Source organism: Lissotriton vulgaris, chromosome 12 (assembly GCF_964263255.1).
Source record: "Lissotriton vulgaris chromosome 12, aLisVul1.2, whole genome shotgun sequence".
Taxonomy (NCBI): domain Eukaryota; kingdom Metazoa; phylum Chordata; class Amphibia; order Caudata; family Salamandridae; genus Lissotriton; species Lissotriton vulgaris.
This window is the reverse complement of record NC_141700.1, coordinates 661,926,276-661,953,102: the sequence shown is the minus strand read 5'-3', so window position 1 is coordinate 661,953,102 and position 26,827 is coordinate 661,926,276. Positions and strand designations below refer to the sequence as shown.

Genomic DNA, 26,827 nt, shown 5'->3' with positions numbered 1-26,827 from the left:
CTCCTGGCTCTAGGAAATGTCTCTCCCCAGCCCCAGACCAAAGCATTGACTGGAAAGGTCAGTTGACTGGCCCTACTGGAACAGCACCAGGAACACCAAAGATGAAAAAGCTCAAACAGATTGGTTGGTAGCCACTTCGGAGGAATTGACGCTGGGCACCCCTGGAGACTGAGGACACTCCATGAATCCTGCAGAGTCTGGTGCTCCTTTTAGCTGTCGAGTAGTAGAGTCCAAATTAGTTACTCAAGAGGGACACTAGCCCCACTAAAGTATTTTGTAAGGACTGCGGTGTACGTAGACCAGTCGGTCAGACGCAGTTGGCATTCCAGGGTCTCAAAAAGGACTTTGAGGGACCCTGACTTCTGTGACCAAGTCATCCCACATGACTGTCGACCAAGGAATCACCACAAAGGCACACCCGTCAAGCACACCATAACTGGAGCATCCTTGAGTATCTTTTCCTTCTGTATCCTCAGCATCAGGACCACTCCATTAAAGTCTATAGCAGTTGCGGCAATGTTTTGAACTGGACTGGGAAATGCTCTGATGGTCAGGGGACTGTCGAAATCTACTCCATTGTCCCCACAGAACATCTCCCTGTTGGATTTGATTACCCATCTAACTTTTATAAACTTTTACAAAGTTTCAAAACATTTTGTTGACCATTGCTTGTTTGAGATTTAAATAAAAATCTGCATCTATGGAACCCTTCAGGGGATGTTGCTTACCAAGGGCTCTAAAAATTCATAAAAATATAGTCTATTTTTTATAAATTGGAGTTGTGTTTCTTTCTTGTTGTTTGACTTTCTTATTTTGTTATTTGCAACTGTTAAATGCTTTACGCTAAATTTCTTTGTTCAAACCTTGCTGTTCAAAAGCCATAGCTACCCAGTGTTGAGCTAAAGGTTGTTCAGAGGAGCCTGACTTCAAAAACGACTTTTTATGAGTGTTATCCACAGTAAGACCCCGCAGTCATACCATATAACACACCAAAATCCTCACAACTAAATATGGGCATTTTCTTAGGACAGCTAATTCCCTTCCATCTGAGCAGAATTCATCCTTCCATTTTTTGAAAGGATGCTTGTTGCTCCCCTGAAGCTCCGAACCTCAAAAAATGCCCTACCTCTCTTTCTATACCCTGAAATCTCTACCAACTGCACAAACACTCACACGTGTATTCCTGACGGGTTATCTGTGGTATTCCACTCCATAAACTCCCCTTTCATAATAAGGTATGGTGTGCATGTAAACATTTAAACAAACAACAAACGCAACAAAATTTGAAAATGCATGATTTTCCTACCGATTGCTACTGCGGTTTCCAAGGCATCCCCGGTGATCATTTTCATGGACACACCAGATTCCAAAAGAGTCTGGACAGCTTCTTTCACTCCTGCCCTCGGAGGGTCAATGATTCCAACCAGGCCTAAGAACATCAGTTTCCCCAACTCTGGTCCTGATGCAAGTGCAAGTACTGGAAAGAAAAGGCAATAAACAAAGGCTAGCAATTTCTATACACTCATCGCACATGTGACCATTAAGGCTAAACACCTGCATCACCTGATTACTGGGAGGTTATAAGCAATCACAATCCATGAGGAGGTGACAAAAGTATGTGGGGCCAATGTTCTGTTCACATGTTGTTCTCACAGGATCTCATTATTGAGGTGCAAACCGACTTGACCAATAGAGTTGGTGGCTCAGTGACAGGCAAGAATACTCATAATTTGGATCATCATTAATACAGGAAAACAAAATGTTTGATGCTCCTATTTATTGTGTGGTTGGAAGCACACATGCCAAGTAGATGTACACATATAGTAAAACATTCATTGTGTAGCTTTGCAATCACCCTTTGTGATTAGAGCATGGTCAAACTATATGGTGCCCTATTTCTTTGTTTTATATGTCACTAACAGTGTGTGGCAAGCTGCCACTTCAGTCTGGCTATTAATTAATACATTAAACAATTGGATTAACCGCATCGCTGCTGCGGCTTTTCCCGCTGTGTGCGGCGTTTTTAAAAATACCGCGTTACATGACGAGCTCAGCTCGTCATCAGCATACGAGCGCCGTAGCTGATGACGAGCTGAGCTAGTCATCAGCATCGAAGTGGTTAACAAACAGATGAAATAGGAACATTAATTTAGTGTATGATCAAACATTCAGAGGCATAAGGGGTTGGGAAATAGATTATGGATGGAAATGGAATGGACTATTGTGCCAAACTACTACATCTTCTAAACTGGATCCAGAGCTACTTAATGGTGAGTGAAGGCTATGATAACAGTGATATTTCTAAAAACCCGTTTGCAGTCTCAAAGACTATTTCATAGATGCGATCATTGTGCCACTGTGATTGGTGAGTGTTGCACAGTATGAAATTCCTGGGTGGGATGTGGTAGAGAGTGAGAGGGGTAGTTGTGGGCGTAGCCAAATTCCTGGGGTGGACATGGGTGATTAGAGCAAGATATCTGCAGGCACTTTGATTCTGTCTCCGTTTCCTAACTTATAAACAGGTTTTTTTCTTTCTTTTACTTGTATTAGGTCTTTATTTTACTGTTTAATTCTAATATTAGTGTTGAAATGTTCTTTGAAATCTATGAAATTGTAAATTGTAACTGTGATGGTTTTAAATCAATTTTTAACTATATCATGTATGCTCAATTTCTATTGCTTTTAATTGTCTTTTATGATGTAAAAATCGAAATAAAGACTTTAAAACCTGAAACCTGAGTGAGAGGGGTGCCTAAAAAAATCGCATTGTATATAACATTCACTACTGAAAGTAAACACTGACAAAAGCCAACAGTGGGATTTAAGGGTCGTTTGTGTGCGATAGTGTTTCTTCATGTTCAGGCACTACTCTGCCTTTTGTTTCTGTTCTCCCTGAAGCCATAAAAGAGCTTTTCGGGAAGGACTACATAGACAATGCACCCAAAGTCCTGCTACGTCACGATTAGGGTTCTTGTTAGCCTCACTTTGTTACAGGTTTGTAGGCGAGGGAGCATCAACATTTTTGGGCATAAAAGTTGGGAATGAATCACTTTAGCATCATTTATCCGGAGTTCAAAGAACAGGACAAGTCAAACATTACTCCCAAGAACTTTACTCTCTGGGCAGGGCATGATGGCACTTCCCATGAAACACGGTAAGTAAACACTGCTATCTTTTTCGTTGTATCACCAAGCACCATTATCTCGGTTTTAGCTCTAGTAAGGTAAAAAGGTAGAAGGTAGCAATACGATTTATTTCTCCAAAAAAGATGTAATCCCAATATTTGTTGTTTCACAGGGCTATAGATCCACTCTCAAGGTGTTTGTATACAGGGCTTAATTTGTACAGGTGCTTAGCACCGCCACTTATTTCTCAGGGCCGGGTCCTCTTACGATATTGCATTAGTTAAGTTCATGCGGGTTTCCCCGGTGGGCAGCTGGCTGATAATCACGTGTCATAGCGCTAAAATATTTGAAATACATTGGACACAGTTTAAAGGTCCCAGTTCTTTATTTTTTGTAAAACGTGGAACTTGAAAAGCCCAGCCCAGGCCTTGAAATGCTTACGTTTGTTGCTGCCTTCTTTCTTGTAGTCTTTCCTTCTTACCTTCCTTTTTTAAACAGACCACCAAAATCACGTTTTCTTTAGTTTGCAAACCTGCCTCCAAGTGACCTTTCTTAAAGCTGCATTTTGAGATGTACACACATTCTCTCATTTGAGTTCCCTTTTGAGTTGTTTTCATAGACTTTCCATAAGTTATATGATCTTGTATTGATTTGTAGAGCACACTAATCACCCAAAAGAGTATCCAAGAGCTTGGGCAGGTGTGAGGTCCCTGAGGTGCTGGAATGGAGAACCATGTCTTCAGCTTCTTGTGGAACTCAAGATAGTGAGGAGGTGGCTCTGATGTGTTTAGGTTCGAGGCTGTGTGTGGAGCCAATAAAGGACATTGGTGGGGCCAGTAGAAGAAATGGGCGGACCCGGGGATGTGGGTGTGGCCTCCTAAAAAATGTGAGCACCTGCACTTAATATTTTACAAATTAAGCAATGTTTGTATATCTTTGCATGTTTAGTATTAATATGGAATTGCAATAGACTGGAATACACAATACTGGTACTTTCCTTTTCTCTAAATCATCTCACATTAACCAGGTTCTAAAGCAATGGCTCTGCTTTGTGTATGTTTAGCTGTAATACCTCTGCAGCTCACTTGCTGCCATGACATATACACTTAATGCTGCATGCCGTATCTTTGTGGTCTCACGTTACTTCAATCGCTGCCTCATCACAACCCAGCAATACAACCCAACTCTTGCAATTCTGCCCCTCCAGGTCTATATGTCCCAACAGCGGCTCCTTTCTGCCTCCCCAAGCATTATCATGTGCTTAGTGAGAGTGAACATCTCATGTTTTCTCTCAAGAGTGAACTTACAGTACGTGCATGAAGTCACCTTGTGAACCCCTCTTGCTTGCTTGATGGGACAGGCTGTCTAAATTGGACTCCTCTTCCATTATGGACAGAAATAAAGAAGGAGTCAGATTGCCCCTCTTTGGGTTGATATGTCTATTATATCATAAGGTCTCCACCATGAACCATATCAACACCATACTCTGCTGCATTACTGCTCAAGGACCTGCACAATCAAGGACACTTAAGAAGCAACTGGGCAGTGTACAACTTAAAATCGACAACTGTGTCATGATGAACAGCATGGTCATGTACCAACCGCACCATTAACCCCTTACCTCTTAACCCCAGTGAGCCCATGTGCTTCTCTTCTTGCAAGTAGGTGGCGATTTGCTGGGGCGTGATTGGCACGGGAATTCCGCCATTGTTGTAGGTAGTGCAATACTGGATAACCTCTTCGAATGCCCCCTTCATGAAGTAGATTTCTTCAAAGCTCTGAAAGATCAAAAACGAAATCATACAGTTTTATTTGATGTCATAGTGGACTGCAGCATACAGAAGAAATGAAGGTAACCCCTAGAAACCAATCAATCAATCAATCATATCATTTGTAAAGCGCACTACTCATCCGTGAGGGTCTCAAGGCGCTGGGGTGGGGAATGCTGCTACTGTTCGAAAAGCCAGGTCCTGAGGAGTTTTCTGAAGGTCAGCAGGTCTTGGGTCTGCCCTAGGTGGATAGGGAGGGTATTCCAGGTCTTGAATGGGAGGTGGGAGAACGATCTGCCGCCGGAGGTCGCTCTTCGGAAGCGGGGGACTGTGGCGAGGAGGAGGTTGGTGGAGCGGATCTGGCATGTGGGGTGTAGAAGCAGAGTCGTCTGTTGAGGTACGTTGGTCCGGTGTTGTGGAGTGCCTTGTGTGTGTGGGTCAGGAGCTTGAAGGTTATCCTCTTGTTGACCGGGAGCCAGTGCAGGTCTCTCAGGTGGGGTGTGATGTGGCTGTGGCGAGGGATGTCGAGGATAAGGCATGCACAGGCGTTCTGGATGTGTTGGAGCCGTCTCAGGAGTTTGGCCGAGGCTCGTGTGTAGAGGGAATTTCCGTAGTCCAACCTGCTGCTGATGAGGGCCTGGGTGACCGTTCTTCTTGTTTCAGTGGGGATCCACTTGTAGATCCTGCGGAGCATGTGGAGGTTGATGAAGCAGGAGGAGGAGACGGCGTTGACCTGTTTAGTCATGAAGAGGGTGGAGTCGAGGATGACCCTTAGGTTGCGTGTGTGGTCGGTGGGTGTTGGAGCGGTTCCCAGTGCGGTTGGCCACCAGGAGTCATCCCAGGCCAAAGGGGTGGATCCAAGGATGAGCACCTCTGTCTTGTCAGAGTTCAGCTTCAGTCGGCTGTTCCTCATCCATTCAGCGACGGCCTTCATTCCTTCGTGAAGGTTGGTTTTGGTGGTGTGGGGCTCCTTGGTGAGGGAGAGGATCAGCTGGGTGTCATTGGCGTAGGAGATGATGTTAGGGTTGTGCCGATGGGCGACGTGGGCGAGCGGTGCCATGTAGATGTTAAACAGAGTTGGGCTGAGGGATGAGCCCTCGGGTACACCGCAGATGATCTCGGTGGATTCGGAGCGGAAGGGGGGAAGGCGGAGGCTCTGTGTTCTGCCAGAGAGGAAGGAGGTGGTCCAGTTCAGGGCCTTCTCTTGGATCCCGGCGTTGTGGAGGCGTGTTCGTAGTGTGTGGTGGCAGACCGCGTTGAAGGCGGCTGACAGGTCCAGGAGGATGAGGGCCGCAGTTTCTCCGTTGTCCGTCAGGAACTTGAGGTCTTCGGTGGCGGCGATGAGGGCAGTCTCTGTGGTGTGGTTGCTGCGAAACCCGGACTGGGAAGGGTCCAGGATTTTGTTCTCCTGGAGGTAGCAGTTCAGTTGTTGGTTGACTCTTCTCGATGACCTTTGCCGGGAACGGGAGCAGGGAGATGGGCCGGAAGTTCTTGAGGTCCTTGGGGCTGCCTTGGGTTTCTTGAGTAAGGGGTTGATCTCAGCAGGGCTTCCAGCTCTCCGGGAAGGTTGTTGTCTCGAAGGAGGTGTTGATGACTTTCCGGAGATGGGGTGAGATGGATGTGCTAGCTTTGTTGAAGATGTGGTGTGGGCATGGGTCTGACAGAGATCCGGAGTGGACAGTGTTCATGATCTTGATGGTGTCGTCGTCATTGATGTTGGTCCAGGAGAGCAGGCGGTTGGTGCAGATGGTGGTCGTGGGGGCAGAGGTCTCAGTGGTTGTCGGGTCGGTCGTGGCGTTGAAGCTGTTGTGGATGCCTGCGATCTTGCTTTGTCTAAAGAATTCTTCAGACAAAGCAATTTCCTAACTCTAAAAATACTTTCTGTATTGATCCTTGAAGAACTCGGCCAACTCTTGGCATGATTTCACTAGTATTGGCATTATTTCACTATTATAGACATTATTCCACTGTTATTATGTGGTAGCATGCATCTTAAGAAAGAAGGGATTTATGGAGCTGGGAGTTTACAATCACGTTTTAAGGATCTATTGAAAGGCAAGGTGGTACTAAGTGCTCATTGGCAGGGATCTCCATAGTCTAGCATTGACCTTCACGTTAACATTCACACTTGAGACCCTCAATGGTTTAGGTGCTAAAGACTGGTAACATGTCAAAGGCGAAGATTTACCAGATCGCTGCAGTGACAGACATTGGAGGAGAGGGGGCAGGCATCAAAGCAACATATGGGCACCTGAAAAATACAGGAACATTATGTCCCAGCACTAAGGTAGGTGAGCATCAAATATCATGCCTCTGAAGTTGTAACAGAACTTTTAATAGCCTTATATGGTATCATATTGGGTAATTTATATAGTGCTCACCTAAGTACGAGATTAACAAAGCACTGTACAAGCAAGGTGAGCTTGAGTGGTAGATGGCTGTAGAGTACAAATTAGGAGGCACTGGTATGGTAGTGGATTTGACCAGAAGACAGGTAGTGGGAAGGATGTCACGCAGGAGTGATTCTAAATTGCTCGTTGAAATGATTGATGCTAATCTTTCTAAAATTGAAGATAGATGGAGCAAGCCAATAAGAGGAAGCTGTCTCATAGTCTCAAAGCATAGAATGAGAAGGCTTGCATCTGGCCTTTTTCTTTCTTGCAGTTTTGAAGCTGGAGTCTGCCACTTCTTTTAGTGTTGCACAGTCTGCACTAATTGCCCTTCTTTCTGCCAGCTGGCTGGTGAGCTTTCTGTCACAGCTTTATGGGAGAGAAAAGAAGTTGATGCTGGATTGAATGGGAAGCAAGTCTAGTACTAGCGGGGTAGGGTTGATGTGATGAAATTAGGTGGGTGACCGTGTGTAGGACACAGTGTATCCTGGCAAAGAATGTGTTACCACCATTTAGGTGGGAGAGGATGATGGCATGAAGTAGAGCTCAGAGGTATTATTGCTTACTTGACAGAGCAAAGAAATTTAATATCATGCAGTCTGTGGCTTTTTTATGATGATGTGCTTGAGTGACCGGTAGAAGTGAATGTTATGGTGTGGGGAATTCATGTCATTTGGAAGCTGATATGAGGTATACTTGTGAAGTCTCATTTGAACTCTGGCAGTGCCATACATTATAATGCCAAAATTCCTGTCCATCAGTTCACAAGACAGCAGAAATCTCAAAAGGAAGCTGCCCGCTTGATTTTAGAGCTACAAAATCAAATCTATCAGAGACATCCCATCTAAGGAACCTCTACTATCTTAGTGCAGAAAAAGAAACCTCACCTCCTCTACAAATTCCTGGATTAATCCACACCTTAATAGCCAAAGACAAGATACACAAATACCCAACCAACTAAAGCAAACAACTACTCATAACTAAGATGAGAATCAAGAGCAGAGGCAACAGGTATTTTGACTGGTGACACCTCGCCTGTGGAACATCTTGCCTCAAGACATCCACAATGCTCCATCTTTCATGATCTTCAAACACAAACTAAAAAGGCATCTATTTGAACAGTAGCTCATAAGTCAGAAACTAAAAACCCCACACCACTAGCTGCTAGACAGCCATTCTATGGTCCCCCTGTACAGGTGAATACCAGTCTCATCCCGTTGCCTCCCCTCCATCCTTGTAACCTCTTCCTCAATGGAGGCTCATGAGCCAGGATGCTATTGCTCATACATTACTTAATGGAATGTTGTTTCTTGCTCATTTGTAACTGCTGGTTGTACTCTAGAAACTACAAATGGTCAGATGCTCTCTGTGTACAACATACTTGTTCTTGCTGCATTTGTAAACTCTGTTCCAACACCAGGACCTGTGCATAACAATAAATGTAACTTGAATTCCGCACACTCTCACCCCTGAATGACACCGTTCTGTAGCACATAAAAGCACTTGAGTTGTGCAGTGTGTGCTAAACAAACAATTGAAGAATTTATTGTGGAGGACATTTTGATGGAATTGGGAAAAGCGTGGTCTGGAGTGGATCCACATATTTAGAATAGTTGGTGTTATTTCCTGAAAAGCCATAACCACTAAAAGGAAGCTAGGGCTGCTGAAGCAGAGCCCCGACAATGAACCTTTATTATTTGAGACCAAGGGAAATGGAAATGTTTGTTTATCTGCCTAGTAGAACGTGTGATTACTTGCCCCCTATGTATTCCACAAATGAAGAATAACCACAGGTGGCCTACTTACACATGTATTGTCTTTACACTTCCAGCAAGCAGGCTGGCCTATAGAAATGGCCTTGCTAGCAACAAGATCGTCCTATGTTTTGAGGGCAGATAAGGACTTTAAGCCCCATGCAATCTGCTGCTACCCAATTTAGTCTCTCAACTTATCTTGGCCCTACCCTGGAATTACTGCCTTATTTTAATGAATTCCATGTCTGAACCTCCCTCTACTAATCATGCTGAAGGATTGAACGATGCGTTTGCCATCTTTCCCATAATAATGCCCTTATGTCTCTTCCTGAATCTCTTCTGACCATCCTTTTCCCAGGCCAACTTGCTGTGCTTGATAATCAGGTACATCTGTATTAATAACAGAAGACATACTGGGCTTACCTCATTTCTTGGTACACATTTCACTGCCATCCACTTTTGTTCCGAGCTGAATGGAATCTCTTTCCGCCTTACGTAAAAGTTGCTTCTGTTCTCCAGACCCATCTGCAACACAACCACATCCATGAATAAGCTGGAAAAGTCACCATGATCAAGGCAGACGGTTACAAGACAACTTCATTTTACCACTTTAGAACTGGCAAGCTTGTTTATCCTATGGTAATAACTGACACATACATAAAATAGAGTTATTTTTATTGCATTTTTCCAAAAAAGTAAGAAATGTGATTTGAGTAGTTCTAAAAGCAGAATGAACTCCTGATTTTGGACTGAGTTTACCAGCACAGCTTACTTTAAAGCTTGTCTAAGAAATCAAGCTGTTCGCTTCTAGGTGTGGGCCTCTTGTCAATCACTGGAAAAGCTATGCCTTAGAAGGTTATAGCAGTATTCCAGATTGACTCAAAAGCATGAAGCAATGATTCAATGTACTGTAGAAAGGGAGTGACTTTTTGTCCCAAGTGTAAGCTCGAATATTAAGAAAAACTGTTTTGACAACTGGGCCTTAAGGATGGATGTTCAACCCGTGGGCTTATGCACAAGTCCCAAGGGGATGACTGTGTGTGGTGTTGCTGCATTCCACGTTTGGAATGCATCCTTCATCTCTCTGAGGTATGTTAGAATCCAGGGTTGTGGGAGTTCTGGGATGGCAGTTGGGAGAAGCTTTGGTTGTATTAAGTTGTACTTGCTGTCCTGTGCTAGCAGAGTTGCCAATAAAGGAAGTTATACAAATACCCGGTTTTATACTTTAGAAGATGGCGACGAGCAGCAAATCTGCTGAAACCTACGCGTCTGATGCGGTTGAGTAGAAGAAGAGTAAAGAAAAAAAGCTGTGGAAAAGCGCAAGGTTGGAAATAAAAGGAATGTAAAGGTAAGAAAGTCCAGGTAGCCGTAGAGTAGGTTACATGAGTAAGATCTATTGAGTCTTAGTTACAGGATATTAAGATTTTAAATAGTAGTTGGGAAGTTTAGTCCCACCAGGAGCAGCCTCCTTGCTGCTCAGCCCAAACACTCCAGCTAACACTCTCTCAACCACACCATTCACTCCAGCATTCCATGACATCGCCAAGCACTCCAGCATTCCACAACATCACATCCATCTTGGCTGAGCAGCAGTGAACTGGTAACTACGGGAAACGGTGCATAGTAAACATTCAAGTAACACATCTCCTTCTCTTATGGAAAACAATTAACAATATAAAACAATGTACAATGGAAATACACATCATACAATATCCTAAGCACAAGAGAAGGCCATACAGTTTAAAACTAAATAATGGCACACCTGATTAACACATCATTAAAGCCACTTCTGAGGGCTAAACTGGTCTTAATTGCCCACTACTGAGTCATATCGAAAGAGAGGGCCTTTAACAACCAATAAAGTTCAAAGCACAAGGGGTATAAAGTTATTAAAACATTCCACATACTGAGGGTGGGCATTACAAGATTCAACCCACTGGGGGTATAATGTTCTAAATTAAAAAGGGAGACAAAATAAACAAAGCATAGTAGAAGCAGAGGGTCTGTAGCAGCCATTATTGGCCATCTGCCACTCAATTGACTTCAGTAGAGCTGCCAATGCTCCAATGTTCTAACTAATGGTAACTAGCTGTCCCCGCTGTCTATTTTTCAAGCTGCTCAAGACTGCCAGCTGTCATTTTTCCAATTTGATTTTTGTCCAATCTGCCCTTTTCCAGGGGTAGTGTAGTACTTTTGAAAAACATGTTTTTCTAGTTCAGAGACAAAGATAGTTGTTGCTCCTCGAAACGTGGGCTATGGTTCATACGCAAGTGTTCATCCTACACACATCTCCTTCCCTTCCTTTTTGAATTTTGTTTTGTTATGCTTTAATAATTATTGTTTCCTATATATTGATATTTTACAAGATTTTTGCAATGTTCAATTTTTCTGTATGTCTTATTGTTTATTATGTATTTGCTGATATAAAATTTCAATAAAATATTTTGAACACACAAAGACCAAGATGGTACCATGTTATAGCAGAAACTGAGCCTGGTTTCACATTTTACATTTTTACCGATTGGAAGCCTTGTGCTTCCCATCACTGCTCATTCCACAACTTTGCTTGCTCTATTGCTTTAAGGGTGTGACCTCTTCCTAAGCAAATGTAGCAAGGGTGTGGTTAAGGAAATAGTGTGTTTGAGGTAAGTGGGGATGCATGGATATCAGCTAGAAAAAGCGAGGAGTACCAGCTGCTTCTGTTTGATTGTTTAAAGGTGCCTCTGGTGCCAACCTTGTTACCCCTTTACCCAGGGTCCATGGTGGCAGGAGCTGTGAGCTTTGTTTACTTTCTGAAATTTCCCCTGCTTGTCCTTATGGCTGCCTAGAGGCTAAGGGTGGGGAAAGGGATCAATCCTGTGGTGTTTTCCTAGGTGAAATGTTGTGATTCCACTTTCACTACACCTGGAACTTTAGTGATTCACATACATGTAAAATTGTGCCTATGTCTCTGCAATGCAGTGAGATCAGTGCAATCTTGAGCATGTGTCATTTGGGATTCCATTTACAAGCTGTTGTGATGTTTACTAATCACTGACTGTAATCCTGTTCTCCATTAAACTCTGAGATGGAACCCCAAATATAATATGTCCCAATGTTGCTCGTCATAGAATGGCTTTATTTGCAAATTACATACAGTACATAAACTAGTTCACAAACGTAGAAACTCACAAAGGAAAAAGGAAATATTTCTTTAGTAGCCTTTCCTACCTTCATAGCAAGAACAACCAGCGCTCCTTCTGTTGGCTGGCCAAGCAGGCCGTTGTTTTCAATGATGGCATTGTTGGCAACACACCCGGCCTGATGAGGATACAAATGGAATGCATTATTTTTAAAAGGTGCTAAGCCTGAAACTGTGGGACATCACATATGGCTCGCCAACTTTAGTAAGTCCTTGCACAGCTTTTTTACCCATCACAAGTGAACTATTTTATTTATTTTTTAAAATATTTTTTTATTGAGAATTTAAACGGTATCAAAAAAGAAATACGAATAGTTATCCAATGATTAATGCAGTACAGTTCATAGAAAAGATCATATCAATGCATGAATACATAAATACAATTCGATATTATTAGAAAAAGCGGGGTGGAGGACCAAGATGGACATAAATATATAAATATATAAATATGTGTAAAAAAAATAGAAATCTGATCATCATAACACATAACACAAACACATAACCACTAAAAATGTTACCAATAATTGATAGATGTCAATACAAATTTATATATAGCAATCTATCCCAGCTAATTAAAAGATTAACGTACTATGCCCTCCCTCCATACCTTCAACGGGGCCCACATTTTATATCCGAAATCCCGCGATTTTCTACCTTTATGTAGATAAAGCGAAGATTCTATATTATGGATAGCAAGAAGCCTGGCCAACCACATTGAAAAGGTCGGGGGGAAGGGTCCTTCCATGCAGCTGAGAGGAGGATCCGTAAGACGGCCACAACCAGAAAAATAAACTATTTTAAATGGCAGAACCAATTAAGGCCTGATCTAGAGTTTGGCAAATAGATTACTTAGTCAGAAACTCAACGAATATCCCATCCATCTTATTACAGGTTTATTATATCCTATGGCACTTGAAGTAAGGCAGAATGGGCATCCGCCATGTTTGTAATGGAGTAACCCATCTGCCAAACAATCAGGGCCTACGTTTTGCCACTGCTTCAGCCAACTCATCAAGATATAGTGGAAGAAAAGTAAAAACAATGTGCAGTAGGCAGAAATTTGAAAAGATCCAGTGCTGTTTGGAGCAGCAGTTCTCAATAAAAAAATTTAAAAAGGAAAATGAACCTAACTTGGTACTTGGCTTCAACTAATAACATTCTAGTGATGGTTTCTCCTTTTAGGTCCCTTGACTGAAAATACATTTTTACAGACTACCTTGCACCATACAGATCCTGAGAGTGCTAGGGGAAGACTAGTGCTGGGGTAGTCAAGCTATCCAACATTACTACATATGTGTCTTTCAGGGTAACACTGAAGATTAGATACATAAAAAGACAAAGGTTGTCAATAACATGATTTCTGACATTTTGCCAGACATTTCAAAAGTAATTTTGCGCCATTTATTCAGATCATAAAATAGATGCAAATTTCAGACTCTTGTTGCTGCTTTGAGGCGAATAGAAATCTAGTTCCTTCTTCACCCACAACTATGTATCTAATGAACGTGAAACTTCTTCTCCTGCATGTGTAAATACAGAATCAAGCCATGATTGAGTAAATACTACACAAAAATAGAAGGGCTTTAGGACAGGTCAACCACTGCCTCCTGAATAATAAATTAACCTTACTTCGATTGGTAAAGACATGTGGGCATGAGATGTGCCATACTTACACCAAAATTGTGACCTCGCTCCCCTGTAGCTGGCCTGTAGAGCTCCCCAAGTATATTCATGGACAAAGGCCTTTCCTCTTATGATTAATGTAGATTTCATAAATATTAGTTTAGTTTGTGAATTGGATTTTAGTGGATGTCTTAGTTGTAGTAGATTCACAAAATCACTCAAGAATATTCATGGAAATCTATGATAATTCTATATTTTCATGCAGTTAGACCTGGCATCCTTGGGATGGTATTCTCCCAAACTTTTCGCATTCACGTCCTTACTTTGCTGAATTTGTTTTTGTTTGCATTAGGACTCTGTGCACTTTACCCCTGCTAACCAGTGCTACAGTGCTTGTGCGCTCTCCTTTAAACATGCGAAAATTGGCCCATACCTAATTGCCATATTTAATGTACTAGTAAATTCTAGTAAATGGTACTACTTGTTCCTAGGGCCTGTAAATTAAATACTAATAGTGGGCCTGCAGCATTCATTGTGCCACCCACTAAAGTAGCCTTTAAAAATAATCTCAGGCCAGAATAAACCTTTTGCCAGGCCTAAACATTCCTTTTTAAAACCTATAAGTCACCCCTAAGGTAGGTCCTAACCATTCATGGGGCAGGGTGCATGGCATTTAGAAAAGTAGGACAACTGTGCTTAAGTTTTAGATGTACTGACTGAGAAAAACGTAGAAAGTCTTTTTTCACTGTTCTAAGGCCCATCTCTTCCATAGACTAACAATGGGTTACCTTATTGCAATTAATAAATGTTAACGTCATATTGGGAGCAGAGAGATATGCTGTTTGCACTCAAATTTATTGTAATTTAAATTCCTCTTTAATTTTTAAGTCGGATTTTAAGTTACAATTTTGAAAAGGACAATTCTAGAATGTTGCCCTTTTCTTTCCCAAACCAACTCTGCCTTTCTGCCAGTGTACTGGGTCACATTACTGTAAATGACCCTGTTGATATGGTTTGTATATTTCTTCCAGACAGTGAGACAACGGAGGATTGAACAGACAGGATGGGCTATCCTGGCAGGGTGGCTGCAGAGGGGCGGCATATAGCCTCGCTTACACTTCAAAGGGCTTTGCCTGCAGTGCATGGAAAGGAATCTGACTCCCAGGCCTGCCCTGACTTTTGTCATCCTAGACCGTTTAGAGCCAAACTCAGGGGAAAGGGAAGAATTGGCTGAAACCAGTTATGGGGGCAGGTCAGGGAATATCCCCACACAAAGGCTGGAAATAGGTATAAAAAGAGGACCTTCAGAACCACTCGTCAGAACATTCCTGGACCTGTGGATGATTCAGAACAACTGCCCTGCTGCTTCTAGGACTGCCTTGCTGTCTCAAGAAGTACGATTTAACTTGCTTGCCTTGATCCCAGGATACCACTATAACTCCAGACTCAGTTGCATGACTTACTGTGTGAGTTACAGGGACACCACAAACTTACAGAAGCCTCAATGCAACTGCCTATCACCAACTAGGCCTGCTTAAGCTCTGTTGCTGGCCTCTGCTGGAGTGAGTCCTGATCCCCAAGAGGCGTCCTCTAGGTCCTGGACCCTTGGCGGGCATTAGTGAGAGCTCCGCCTAAAGAAAAGATAGAAAATCCTAAAGTTTGGGTTCTTCGCCACTAGGCTAGTTTGTGCCAGGACTTTGCTGCCCGGACAACCGCAAACGCAAAGTTCCAAAGGGACCTGCTATTTACCCTGGGGGCAATCGGCCATGATGACCAGCAACCTAAGACCTGCACTTTGAGCAGACAGCAACAGTCCAGAACAATCCCCCTGTCCGCCACATTGAAAGCCTTCTCCTCGTGGCCTCCCCCAATGTGAACGGACCACGTTGAGCCAGACTTGAGAAGTAACACTTCCCCTGAACTGACCAGGTCCCTGTATCCAACCCACGCTCCATCACCATCAGCATGAACTTGTGACTTTCCCCCAATCTTGAGGTACCAGACAACCAAGAGTGGCACTTTTTGAGCGCCTCCATTGATAACACCCATGCTCCCAGCTATTCTCTTACATTTAGTATAATGGACATAGTGCCAGAATTTATATGCGTGTAAGTGGCATCTGCGAGCATAAATGCCCACAGATTTTGAGTCTGTCAATCAGGATCTGTTTATATTGCAATTTGGTGCTCTGAGAAGGTTTATTTAAAAATGTAATAATCTCTTAACTTTACCCATTCAACATGAGCTCTTGAACAGAAGTCCTCTCTGCAACAGAAGAGAAAGTTTTGTACTGTGTGGGAAAACCTTGCGTTCTGACATTCTGTACTTTGCTAATATTCAAAAAGTGTGGTAAAATATTCATAAATACTGTTCCGGTCATTATTTACCATAAAGCAATACTTCTATTGATGTAATCTGATTTGCTTTTGAAGTGGCAGCAGCAAAAGTCAACACTGAGAATAAACTGTAGTATGTATATCCTATAGATCTGAAACAATGACACCACTCGATGTATGGATTTGGGCTCTGATATGGATGTAGAATAAGGGATATTTTTGCCAGGTTTTTGGGAAAGTAATTTAAATCAAAAAATGTAACTGCAATGTCGAGTTGACCAAATCATTATCAACTATTAGTATTGTAAAACCGCTCTGTATCATCAGTTTCTATCTGCACACAAGGGGCTGTATTACACATAATGCCACAGGGGTGCAATGGGCATGTGCGCCCACTTTTTGCATGCCCACGGCACTATGGTATTACAGAAGGGGCTTCAGATGCTTGTGCAGCCCCTTTTGTAATACTGATAGTGCTGGAACACATGTAGCAACAGTGCTATCTTCAGAAAGTATTACCCCATTTGCATGGAGAGAAACACCTTGCCTCTGTGCCCATGCTGTATTGCGGATGCGCGTGGAGAGGCAAACATGCCCTTGGGAATTGCACAGGTAGAGCGGCACAAAAAAAGGTGGTGCACTGTCAGCGTGTCTCTGAAAGCAACCCTCTAGCAAGGGGAATAGGGGGTCCCAAGGACCCCCCCACGCACTCTTGCAGGCACGTGCAGTCACTTAGTTTTTCGCTGAATGCACTGCCCCCAGGGCAGCATAAGTTTGTGGTTGGCCTGATGGAAGAACATTCATTCAGATATTGCACGCTAATCCTGTTTGCAACTGGACCACTTGCTTAAAGGTGCACCGTGGTGCAAACAAGGACAGTGTGTCCTATAGGTAATATGGACCCAGGTTTCCAGGCCCTCGGTGTTCATTCAACAAAACAGGAGGGAGTTGCAGTCTTCATTTGGAGTAGCACACTAGATTAAAGAAATTTAAGTGCATGACTGGAAACATGGTGTCCTAAAGACAGAGGTATTTGGAAGCAATATTCACAACATTGATCAGCAAAACATATAGGATTCTATATGATCACCTCAGTCCCTCCCCACCACTTCATTTGGGGTTCCATTTCTGTCCGAGAATCAAGCCACAAGTTGAAGGATTGACAACATACAGTCAATATCCAAGCACATTAATCAGAGCAACATTCTTGATCCCCAGAGAAGACACAAAAGTGCCAAAGCATCGACCAAAATTCACAGTAATCCGAAATTCAATATAACTGCACAAGGAAAGAGACCGTAACAATCCTTAAACAGGAAAGACAGTGCATAGTATAGAATATTTGCCAATCTAAACAGGATGCGGAGTCCGTGGAAGAACTTGCCGACTAAGAAAGCCGAAGATTGCAACCAAGCAACCAAAAACAAGGCACAGAAACAAACACATGCTTCTGTGCGCCAGACAATGACTATCAGCTATGTTAAATATAGAGGACATGAAAATCAAGATTTGCAACCTCTTTCACCCAAAACATGCAACAAAAAGTGATTTGCCGCAGAAAAAGAAGAAACAGGGTCAGTGTATAATGGGTGAAGATATTTTTATGAATAAGGCACAAACAAAATGCCACTGAATGTACAAATGAGACCTGCTGACAAGGGTGCACCATTCAATGGATACAGTGGTGGCATTGCAACCACCAATTATTGCGTCACGTTATACACATGGGCCAGAGGGTGCTGTGTCCCCGTCCCTTCCGCTACGCAATCACCCACGAATGGTGGCCACACGCGAACCAAAGGCAATATTCAGCGGTGTGGCAGGGCCATGGGGAAACAGGTTGAGCTAAGATGTTTCTGAGCTTGTATGAGTTTGGTGATGCTGCGCATGGCACCCCCAGGATATTTTCTATATTACCGACTAAAGAGTCCACTGGGGCCGGAGTTCTCTACAGAGCTAGAGCAATGTAGGACGCTGGATACACTGCTAGCGGCCACCTCAACGACTCAGTTTACAACTTAGGTAGAGCTGCACTCAAGGCTGCATCGACACCGGAGCATCCTGCACGTATTACATGGGAGGAGGAGAAGGGACTTAAGATACTAGCGAAAATGTGGTCTTTTTGTTGTGCCCAAACCGGCATGATATCCCTGAGCAGCAGGTTTCTTATTATACTCTACAAAACTCTACAACATGCCGATCACACTCCCATGGCCCTCAATAAATATAGTCTCCGGAAGAGGCACTCCAGTATCCTACCGCCACTATACCATTCTGGCACTTCTGCAGGTGCGTAGATTGGTAGCTCGCTGCTGGGACAGAAGATGATCTCCAAAGTATAAGAACTGGACCAACTTACAGATTTATCGCAATGAACAGGCCGATCTGTATGCTACAATGCTTACCCCGTCTTCCTGTCCCGGGTATATATGGGGTCCTCTACAAACTTTCCTGTTGACTGCTGCCGAATGACATACTGTGATCCAGAGGCGGGATTCTGCAATGAGCGAAGGTACACTGGACAGTTTGGGTTCCGGCGTTGGGTCAGGACTGGATGCTTGTGGCTGCCTATCTGGCTCTGTCTGTCTGCCCAGAGGGACTTACTGATAGTCGGCTTCCGCAGGCTCTCATCTCATTTGTGTGATGCAGGTGGATGTCTGCTGATGGTGATTGATGATCATGTCAAATGGTATTTACTGTATACCCGTCTTTGAATGCGGTTACCTTCTTTTATTAATAATAATTTTTTTTTTAAGTTGGTGTCTCATGCATACTTTCTCCAACCCATCTACACATCCCACAGAAAAACAGATTCCTGCATTGCCAGTCCCAAACCAAAAGGGAGACCTATGGATTAATAGATGCAGGTTATGCAACTCCATGCGACAAGCATAATCATCCAAGAGCTAAAGTCAAGAAGAGCCTCAGGAGAAACGATTCAGGCGCAGGGTCATTCTCCGAAATATAAAAATAATTCAGTTTTAAGAATGCATCCATAATTAGCAACTCTTTACCACGCCAAACATGATTGCCCCAGAAAAAAGCCACACTCCATGTCTGCAGAAACAAAAGTGCTTTGTACAAAGCAACAGTAAACCTCAAACTCCCTCCAGAGATTCACCAGAATCAACCCTGGCGCATCACAACCACCATCCAGCTGCAGGCCACGGATACAGTCTCACCTTACGTGGCACGATGCCATCTTTGTATGGATATCACAGCTGATAAAACACGCACAGAAGGACTTGTACAACATCTGTGGCTGCCCAAACACCACAGGGGCCAACAGTAGCACACACCCGACCGTGAGAGCAGCAAAGAAGCCCAACCACAGAGTACACCTGCCTCAGGTGCTGTGTGATGCAAATGCATGTTAAAAGACACTCAATATTGCAAACAACCTCAGGGAAGTGGAGAAATACAAAAGTGTACACATCTCCACGTCATACACGAATGATCAAGCAATTGGGGCTCTCAAAAAGAGGTTCTTGAGACTTCATCTAGGAATCTTTTTAAACCATGTATACTCACTGAAGGCGAAGTCGCTGCTGGGGGTCTCGGTTATTCTTAACAAGAGGGCCCTGGGCAGGTTCTTGCCTCCGAATGAAAAGCATGCACAGAGAAGCCTGCATCACTTGTACACCTCTTGGTATGGACATCCCGCCTCCAATTATCGGTCACAAAAGCTCAGGTGGAGAGAGGATTGAATGAAGCACATACCTTCTTCCCCATGAAACCCTCAGGAATCAGAACACCCTCAAACTTGCTTGCTCATGATCCGCCTACAATTTGGAATACTCACAACCCACATTAAGCTTGCTCCTGCTTTCAAACCTTTTAACTTTACCAAGAATCTCTGCAGTTACTTAATACGCATTTGAACTCCTAAATACAGCTTCTTTTTATATATCTCAAAAAAGAGCATTTTTTAATATTTTGTTCTGTACTTATGCATTTTAAGTATGGCGTTTTGTTTACATTTGCATTGCATGCATCTTGTAGCATTTCTTTAAATACCAGTGCTTTTTACCACTGCTCTTCCTTATTTGCTTTGTATTTTCTCCCTATTAGCCTACAAAAATACCAATATTTTCTGCTTTCTTTCCTTCCTTACTAGTGTTGTATTTTCCTCCCAATTGTAATGTTGTCTTTTGCCTTTGTTTCTCCTTTTCACATGTAACATGCTCCGATGCCCCTTGGGGTGGATAGGGTTTGCGCTGTGTCAAGAATGAACAACAAAAATACTTCTTGGGTGGTGAGTTGGCCCCTCAAATGCCCACATATGGAGTGGTGCAGGTGGGATTGTTGTGCGGTAATCTATTCGGGTGGGTGTATTAGTGTCTGCATGGACCCCAAAACACTAGGGCTTGGTTGCCTTTTTTGTGACCCCCCATGTGTACATCAAATGGATTCTGTGTTTCTACCTTTTACATGATTGCTGCATACTAATGTTTTGACTTGGGATTTCATGGGGTGAAAGGTCACCTTCATGTCGGCTGCAGACACACATTTTTAGCTTGCTAAATGTGGACCAGTATGTCTTATTAGAGGAATGTATCTGAGAGAGTTTCTTTTTTGTCTGACACAGTGACATTAAATATTAAACAATCTTCATATTGGGACATTATTGTTTATATGTTCTGTATTAAATTAGATGTTTCTGCTTTGTCTCTCTTCAGTGGTGAAACAAACTAATACACTCTTATCATAATAGAGTTGAATGCAGATCATTGCTAATCTTTTCAAGAGGGAAAGTGAACTGAAAAACTGTGAATACCAGGCCCTAACCCTGAACTTCAACTTCAACTTGCCCACTCAGCAAGAAAGTCCATGGCCCATTTGCGAGCCATGAGCATCAAGACTTTCATGCATTCAGAAATGATTGGTATACCAGTCACAATGCTGGTTGCAAGTCTCGCAACAGTCGTTGGAGGTCGTGACCTCATAGCAGGGAGGGAAAAAGACAGGGAGCTGAGTATTGGCAAGAGCAACGGGAGTGATTGGAGGCAGGCGCCTTGGGCATCAGACTGTAGGCAGAATGTGGAAGTACTGGGGTGTGTTGTCCTGAAAGGGCAGCGTTCACTGGGGCAGTTTTTTTTATACATATATATTTCCTTTATTCGGATGCAATGCAACCATAAAAGATGCAGTATATCATGTAATAAAAAAAGACACACAGTTCATAAAAGTACAATGCAATTTAAAACAGTACATATTGATAAAATCAACAGCTCAGAATCAATCGACTCTAGGTAATATAGATTTATAAGCGGCCCGCAAGAAACTTAGCACTGCACAAAGTGTAAAAGGGTTGGGTAACAGCTGTAAATGCAAAAGAGCCTCTTTGGCATGTCTGAACTTCAAGCTTTTTAGGTCGAGGTACTATCCGGTTCTGCCAAAGGCAGAACCGGAAGTACCGAGATTTAATGACTCTTAGTAGTACGATTTGTCCCGCCTCTGTTTTTGCCTCTCTCCCATTGGCTGGCTTCCTAAACGGAGGCCAGCCATTGGAAGAGAGAGCTGTCCCTCCGAATAGGCTCCGTCCTTTTCAGATTTGGAGGTGTGTTCGGTGTTCTTTCCACTTTTAGGCCACGTCCATTCTGAGAACACCGAACACGCCCCCAAATCCGAAAAATTTCTGAAGCTTGAGGCCGCCATTTTCCTGCTGGTAAAGTTGAGGTAGGCTGCTCTTTCCTCGTTCTCTCCGTCTTTTTTCCCGCCCCTTCCCGCTGTCCGTGTCTTTTTGCTCCTGTTGTATCCCGCCCCCTCCCGCTGTCCGTGTTTTTGTATCCCGCCCCCCTTTGTTGTTGTGAGAACCAGCTCCGATGTTCGGACTTGTTGTCAGTGTCACGCGTGTCCTTCCATTTGGTGTTCTATGCTACTTTCAGATGCATTTCCTCTAGTAGACACATTACCAAGAGGGATGCTTGTTTGTCGCATGACGTGTTTGCCTACGCGCTGTTTGGGAGAGAGAAGATGGCGGACGGGGAGGGCGAACCGGATCCGGGAGCCAAAGACGACAACAAGAGGAGGATGCCACCGGAGTTGGTGCAGCATCTACGGAAAACCCTACGAGGCTTGGAGACCTGGCTGCGGGAGCAAGTAGCGTGCGAGGCAGCCACGGTGTCATACTGCAAGCGTTTCTGCCAGGTGAGAGGGGCGGGAGGCTAGGAGAGAGACAGAACCGCGCTGCTGCTGGAGGGGGGCGGTGCGGCTGCAGTCTGTCGAGATGTTCACTCACGCCATTACAGAGGCGCCGCATTTCATCATGTTCTTCACGCCCTGGTAAATATGAACAGATACTTTGATGCGAAGAATAGCACACATCCTTTAAAAACAAAAATAATCTCCCACGCAGTGTTGCTGACTGCAAAGTGCATGCATTCCTTAACTAACATGACGTCTTTGAAAGTCGCTCGCAGAATTTCAGCCGAATTGCAATGTGTGAAGTAAGAACAAGTGTCCCCTCGATTTATCACTAAATTAAGTTGATTTCGAGTTGTCTTTAACTACTTGCTATACTAGAAAACTAATTGCAAAGCATATAACTGTCTGATTGTAGGGCTCATAGGCGAACAAAGGTGTAGTGTTAGTCGTTACACCCCTGCGGGGTTTGATCGGGCATTGGCTGCTGACGTGGCGGCACCACAGTCACTTCCTCCTCAGGCCAAATGGGGACTGGGGTCTGAGTGAGCGTCGAAAAGGCTCCCTAGACCATCGCACTATGATGAATACTTTGGTCCAAGTCCACGCGCACACCTCCACGTCACAGCACTCCCTATTAAGCCGGACGAGACTTCATTTTTCGCCTGACTTCGATATTTCTGAACCTTATTTCAACGTTCTCTGCTAAAATATCCCTCAACGTAAGCCAAATACTTTTCACACTTTCAGTACTGCAAACACCTCTTACATCCACCTGCAAGGATCTCAAGATCCAAGAGTGCAGCAGTGGGATTTAATAACTTTGTCCAGGGTATGATTTCAAAGGCCTAGTAGTTTTCGCAAGACATGCCAAGTACAGTTATGAATTGCCATTGAACAATAGCATTTAAAACAGGGCGTTATACACCTTCAATGTGGTAGACTTTCCTTGTGCAAAGTGCCACAGAAACATAAAATCATGCACTGAAGTAAATATGGTACAATAAACTGGCCGTGTGCGGCTGTCGAGATTTGTGAAACGGGACACAGTGAAAAAGTTGTCTTAGCTTCGAATGACATCGAGACCGATCTAAGGTGTGGGATGTTTTAAGTGAGTTTAGAAATCTCTGCACCTAGCTACTGCCGTGTACGTTAACTGAACTATGTTACCATTGCCAACACGCGTATTTTACATTAATACATTTATCAAAGGAGATCTTAATATACTGCCGAACCCCAGAGGGCAACTCGGAACTAATTTAACCAATGTTTTGGGGCCAAATAGAAAAAAAAAGTAATGACTCGTAAAAACATAGAAGTAACAGGTTGTAATGAATCTTTCCGTTTTTGTCCTTGGTTTCTGCAGTGATATTACAGGATTCAAGCTTGAGGAATACAGTTACTATACTATTTATGTTTTGTCCATGCGTTCGAAGTGCATCCTGTTGTGGTGGGCAATTTTAAGTGAGGCAAACTGGCAGGCCTTCCTCTGTGGCTTCCACCAGGAAGTTTCCTCTCTTACCGATAGATACCTCCCAGCTCGGATTGGACCATCTGCCTTTGACTGCTTCAAATGTAGTGATTGTGTTCTGTGAGTGTCTGGCTACCTACTCCAGATTGTTCCTACCCCCCCTCACCCACACACAGCTGCGATCTGTTTCTTTCGTATGTGAGGGCAGCTTGCATGTAATACGTTCATGCTACACATCCTGTGCCCATCGGAAACTTTCTGTACTGATGCCCATTTGGCATCTGTATCAAAGGAGACCTCATGTAACTGTTTTGTGGTACTACGTCACTTTCTCTCTCTCACTAACACTCTCACTATCACTCTCACTATCACTCTCACTATCACTCTCACTATCACTCTCACTATCACTCTCACTATCACTCTCACTATCACTCTCACTAACACTCTCACTAACACTCTCACTAACACTCTCACTAACACTCTCACTAACACTCTCACTAACACTCTCACTAACACTCTCACTAACACTCTCACTAACACTCTCACTAACACTCTCACTAACACTCTCACTAACACTCTCACTAACACTCACTACTTCTCTATCTGTCACTACCTCACTATCTCTCACTACCTCACTATCACTCACTACCTCACTATCACTCACTATACTACACTCTCTCCCTAACTCTCTAACTCACTACTCAACTCTCTCTTTCTCACAGCAACACAATATCACTACAACAGTAACTATCTCTCACTCTAACACACTACTCAAAACTCACTCTCTCTCTATCTCACTACCTCTCTATCACTACATCACTCTATCTATTTCTATCTCACTCTCACTACCTCACTATGTCACCACACACTCTCAAAAAATAACTACATCACTCTCTCACTACCTCACAACTTCACTCTCTCTTTCTAAATTACTAATTCACTCTATCTCACTACCTCTCTCTTTCACTACCTCACTATCTCACTACATCACTCTGTTTCTATCTTAATACCTCACAACATCACTAACCCTCACTACTTCACTCTCTCTTTCAATACATCAATCTTTCTCTATCTCACTACCTCACAACATCACTCTCCATCACTACCTCACTCTCTATCTACCTCACTCTCTCACTACATCACTCACTCTCTATTTCAATACCTCCCTATCTCGCTACCTCACTCTCTCTCTGCTAATGCAATATGTCTAATGCAATATGCAACACATATGCAAACACTTAAGCTATTGACAATAGAAATGACAATAACATTTACTTAGGGATAAAAAAAATACATAAAAAAATAATAAGCAATGCCAATAGCTCTACCTATAATATTGCCGAGACCATTGATTTGTAAATGCTTGTTTAGCAAGGGCTGTAGAAAACGTTTTCTGTGGAGTGAAAAATATTTACACAATAAAATAAAATGTAAAGTATCCTGAGGAGATCGAAGATCGCAGGAACAGAGACCGCGCAAATCTGGTGAGGGAAAGAAACCCACCGGGGAAGCTAAAATGTGATGGAGTTGGTTAAATCTAAAACGTGTGATTAAAAATGTGTAGTGAGCATTAGTTAAGGCCAAGAGGTAGTGGGGCAGTTAAGTGGAGAGCAGACATGTAGGGGTACAATGGGCACTTTCCTGTGCCAGGGAGGCTCAGACATCTCCCAGTGAAAAGGTGGGTTTTTATGGAAATATGCTTTGGGGGCAGGGCAACAAATGCGTGGTAGGATTGGATGAGACATCGAAACAGTTTCCACTATCATGACAGTTTGATACAAACCAAACCGACTCATATGTAACCTGTGTAGCACCAAATAATTTTGAAAAATACCCTGCTCAACGAGCCAATGCCAGGTTCTTAAATGTATGTGTTGTGTAAAGCACTCATGGATATCATTTAGGGGTCGCCAGGGGTCGCAGCTGTGACCCCTGGCTTGCCTCTTGCTACCTCTGGCACTGCCTTTGTACAGTCGCGGCCCGTGCAGGTAAGAGCGGTGGGGCCGGGTGGGGGGGGGGATTTCGACTGCGATTATTTATATAATTTCCCCACGTCATTGTCTGTCGAAATACCCCACCCAGCCCCACCGCCCCACTGCTCTTACCAGCATGGGCCGCAGCTGCCTTTTGCGACCCCTGGCCGCAGAGGTGGGAAAATCAGTGCCATGAACACAGTGGCAGCTCGTCCTTATGGACGTCAGTTGGGGCTGCACTCTCTGTATTCTGTCAATTATTTGATTACACGAATAGTGGATTAAATATCCATATTATGGTCCAGTAGAAAGCTGGGAAGCCGAAACGCTTAGACCATCCCTTTAACCTGTTCTAGCACTCTGGATTGCCAATAAATTACTTTTAGAAGTTTACCTCTTTTGTGGGGCTGTGAATTCTCGCTGGAAAAAGAGGACAAGTGAAGAGCGGATTCTGGATATTATATATATATATATATATATTTATACTTTTTTCCACTATTAGTGTAATAAAAATGGAGCTCAGCCGAAAAATAACCCTCCCTGGCAACTGAGGTAAGTAAAAAATGCTTTTACATGTATGTTGTGTGCATGCTTGTGGGTGAGAGTGTATTTATTATTCGCTACCCCTGGCATTTTTGTGAATTGACTCCATTGCTTTCTGGTCCTATAGCCACGAAAGTAAGGTTTTGCATTTATTACTGTCCAGACAATCCTTGTGTTTTCGGAGAACTGAATTGGAACAGAACTAGGTGGGAGTGGCCTTGTTCCAACGCCTTTAATGTGAAAAAACGCGGTTTCCTTTGAGACGTGTGATACAATATTTGCAAACCACATCAGCATAACCTTGAGGAACGTTAGGATTAGAAAGTCAAATGTCTGCCACCTACCTCCACCAGCTTGCCGACAGAAATGTTTGCAAATTCATGAACTTCTTGCTTCATGGGTAACAGGGTCACACAGCCTTTTGCATTGTAGCCAACACCACTGACCTGGGGAAAGATGATGCACAGTGTCAGTATGCTCCAGGAAGTAAACAGTGTACAGCAGCAAAAAAGGACCAT

The 26,827-nt window shown here is 43.4% G+C and overlaps 1 protein-coding gene across 2 annotated transcripts in view; it reads right to left on the bottom strand.

Annotated features, from left to right (window-relative positions):
- ATP2C2 (ATPase secretory pathway Ca2+ transporting 2) overlaps positions 1 to 26,827 on the bottom strand; it is a 319,746-nt gene that overhangs the window by 50,363 nt on the left and 242,556 nt on the right. For both annotated transcript variants that reach the window (XM_086945837.1, XM_086945838.1), the window contains exons 14-18: positions 26,654 to 26,755; positions 12,249 to 12,338; positions 9,462 to 9,563; positions 4,747 to 4,903; positions 1,307 to 1,477 (exon numbers count right to left, since the gene is read on the bottom strand). In XM_086945837.1, coding sequence (XP_086801963.1) covers positions 1,307 to 1,477; positions 4,747 to 4,903; positions 9,462 to 9,563; positions 12,249 to 12,338; positions 26,654 to 26,755 — 622 coding nt within the window. The remainder of the gene's footprint in view (positions 1 to 1,306; positions 1,478 to 4,746; positions 4,904 to 9,461; positions 9,564 to 12,248; positions 12,339 to 26,653; positions 26,756 to 26,827) is intronic.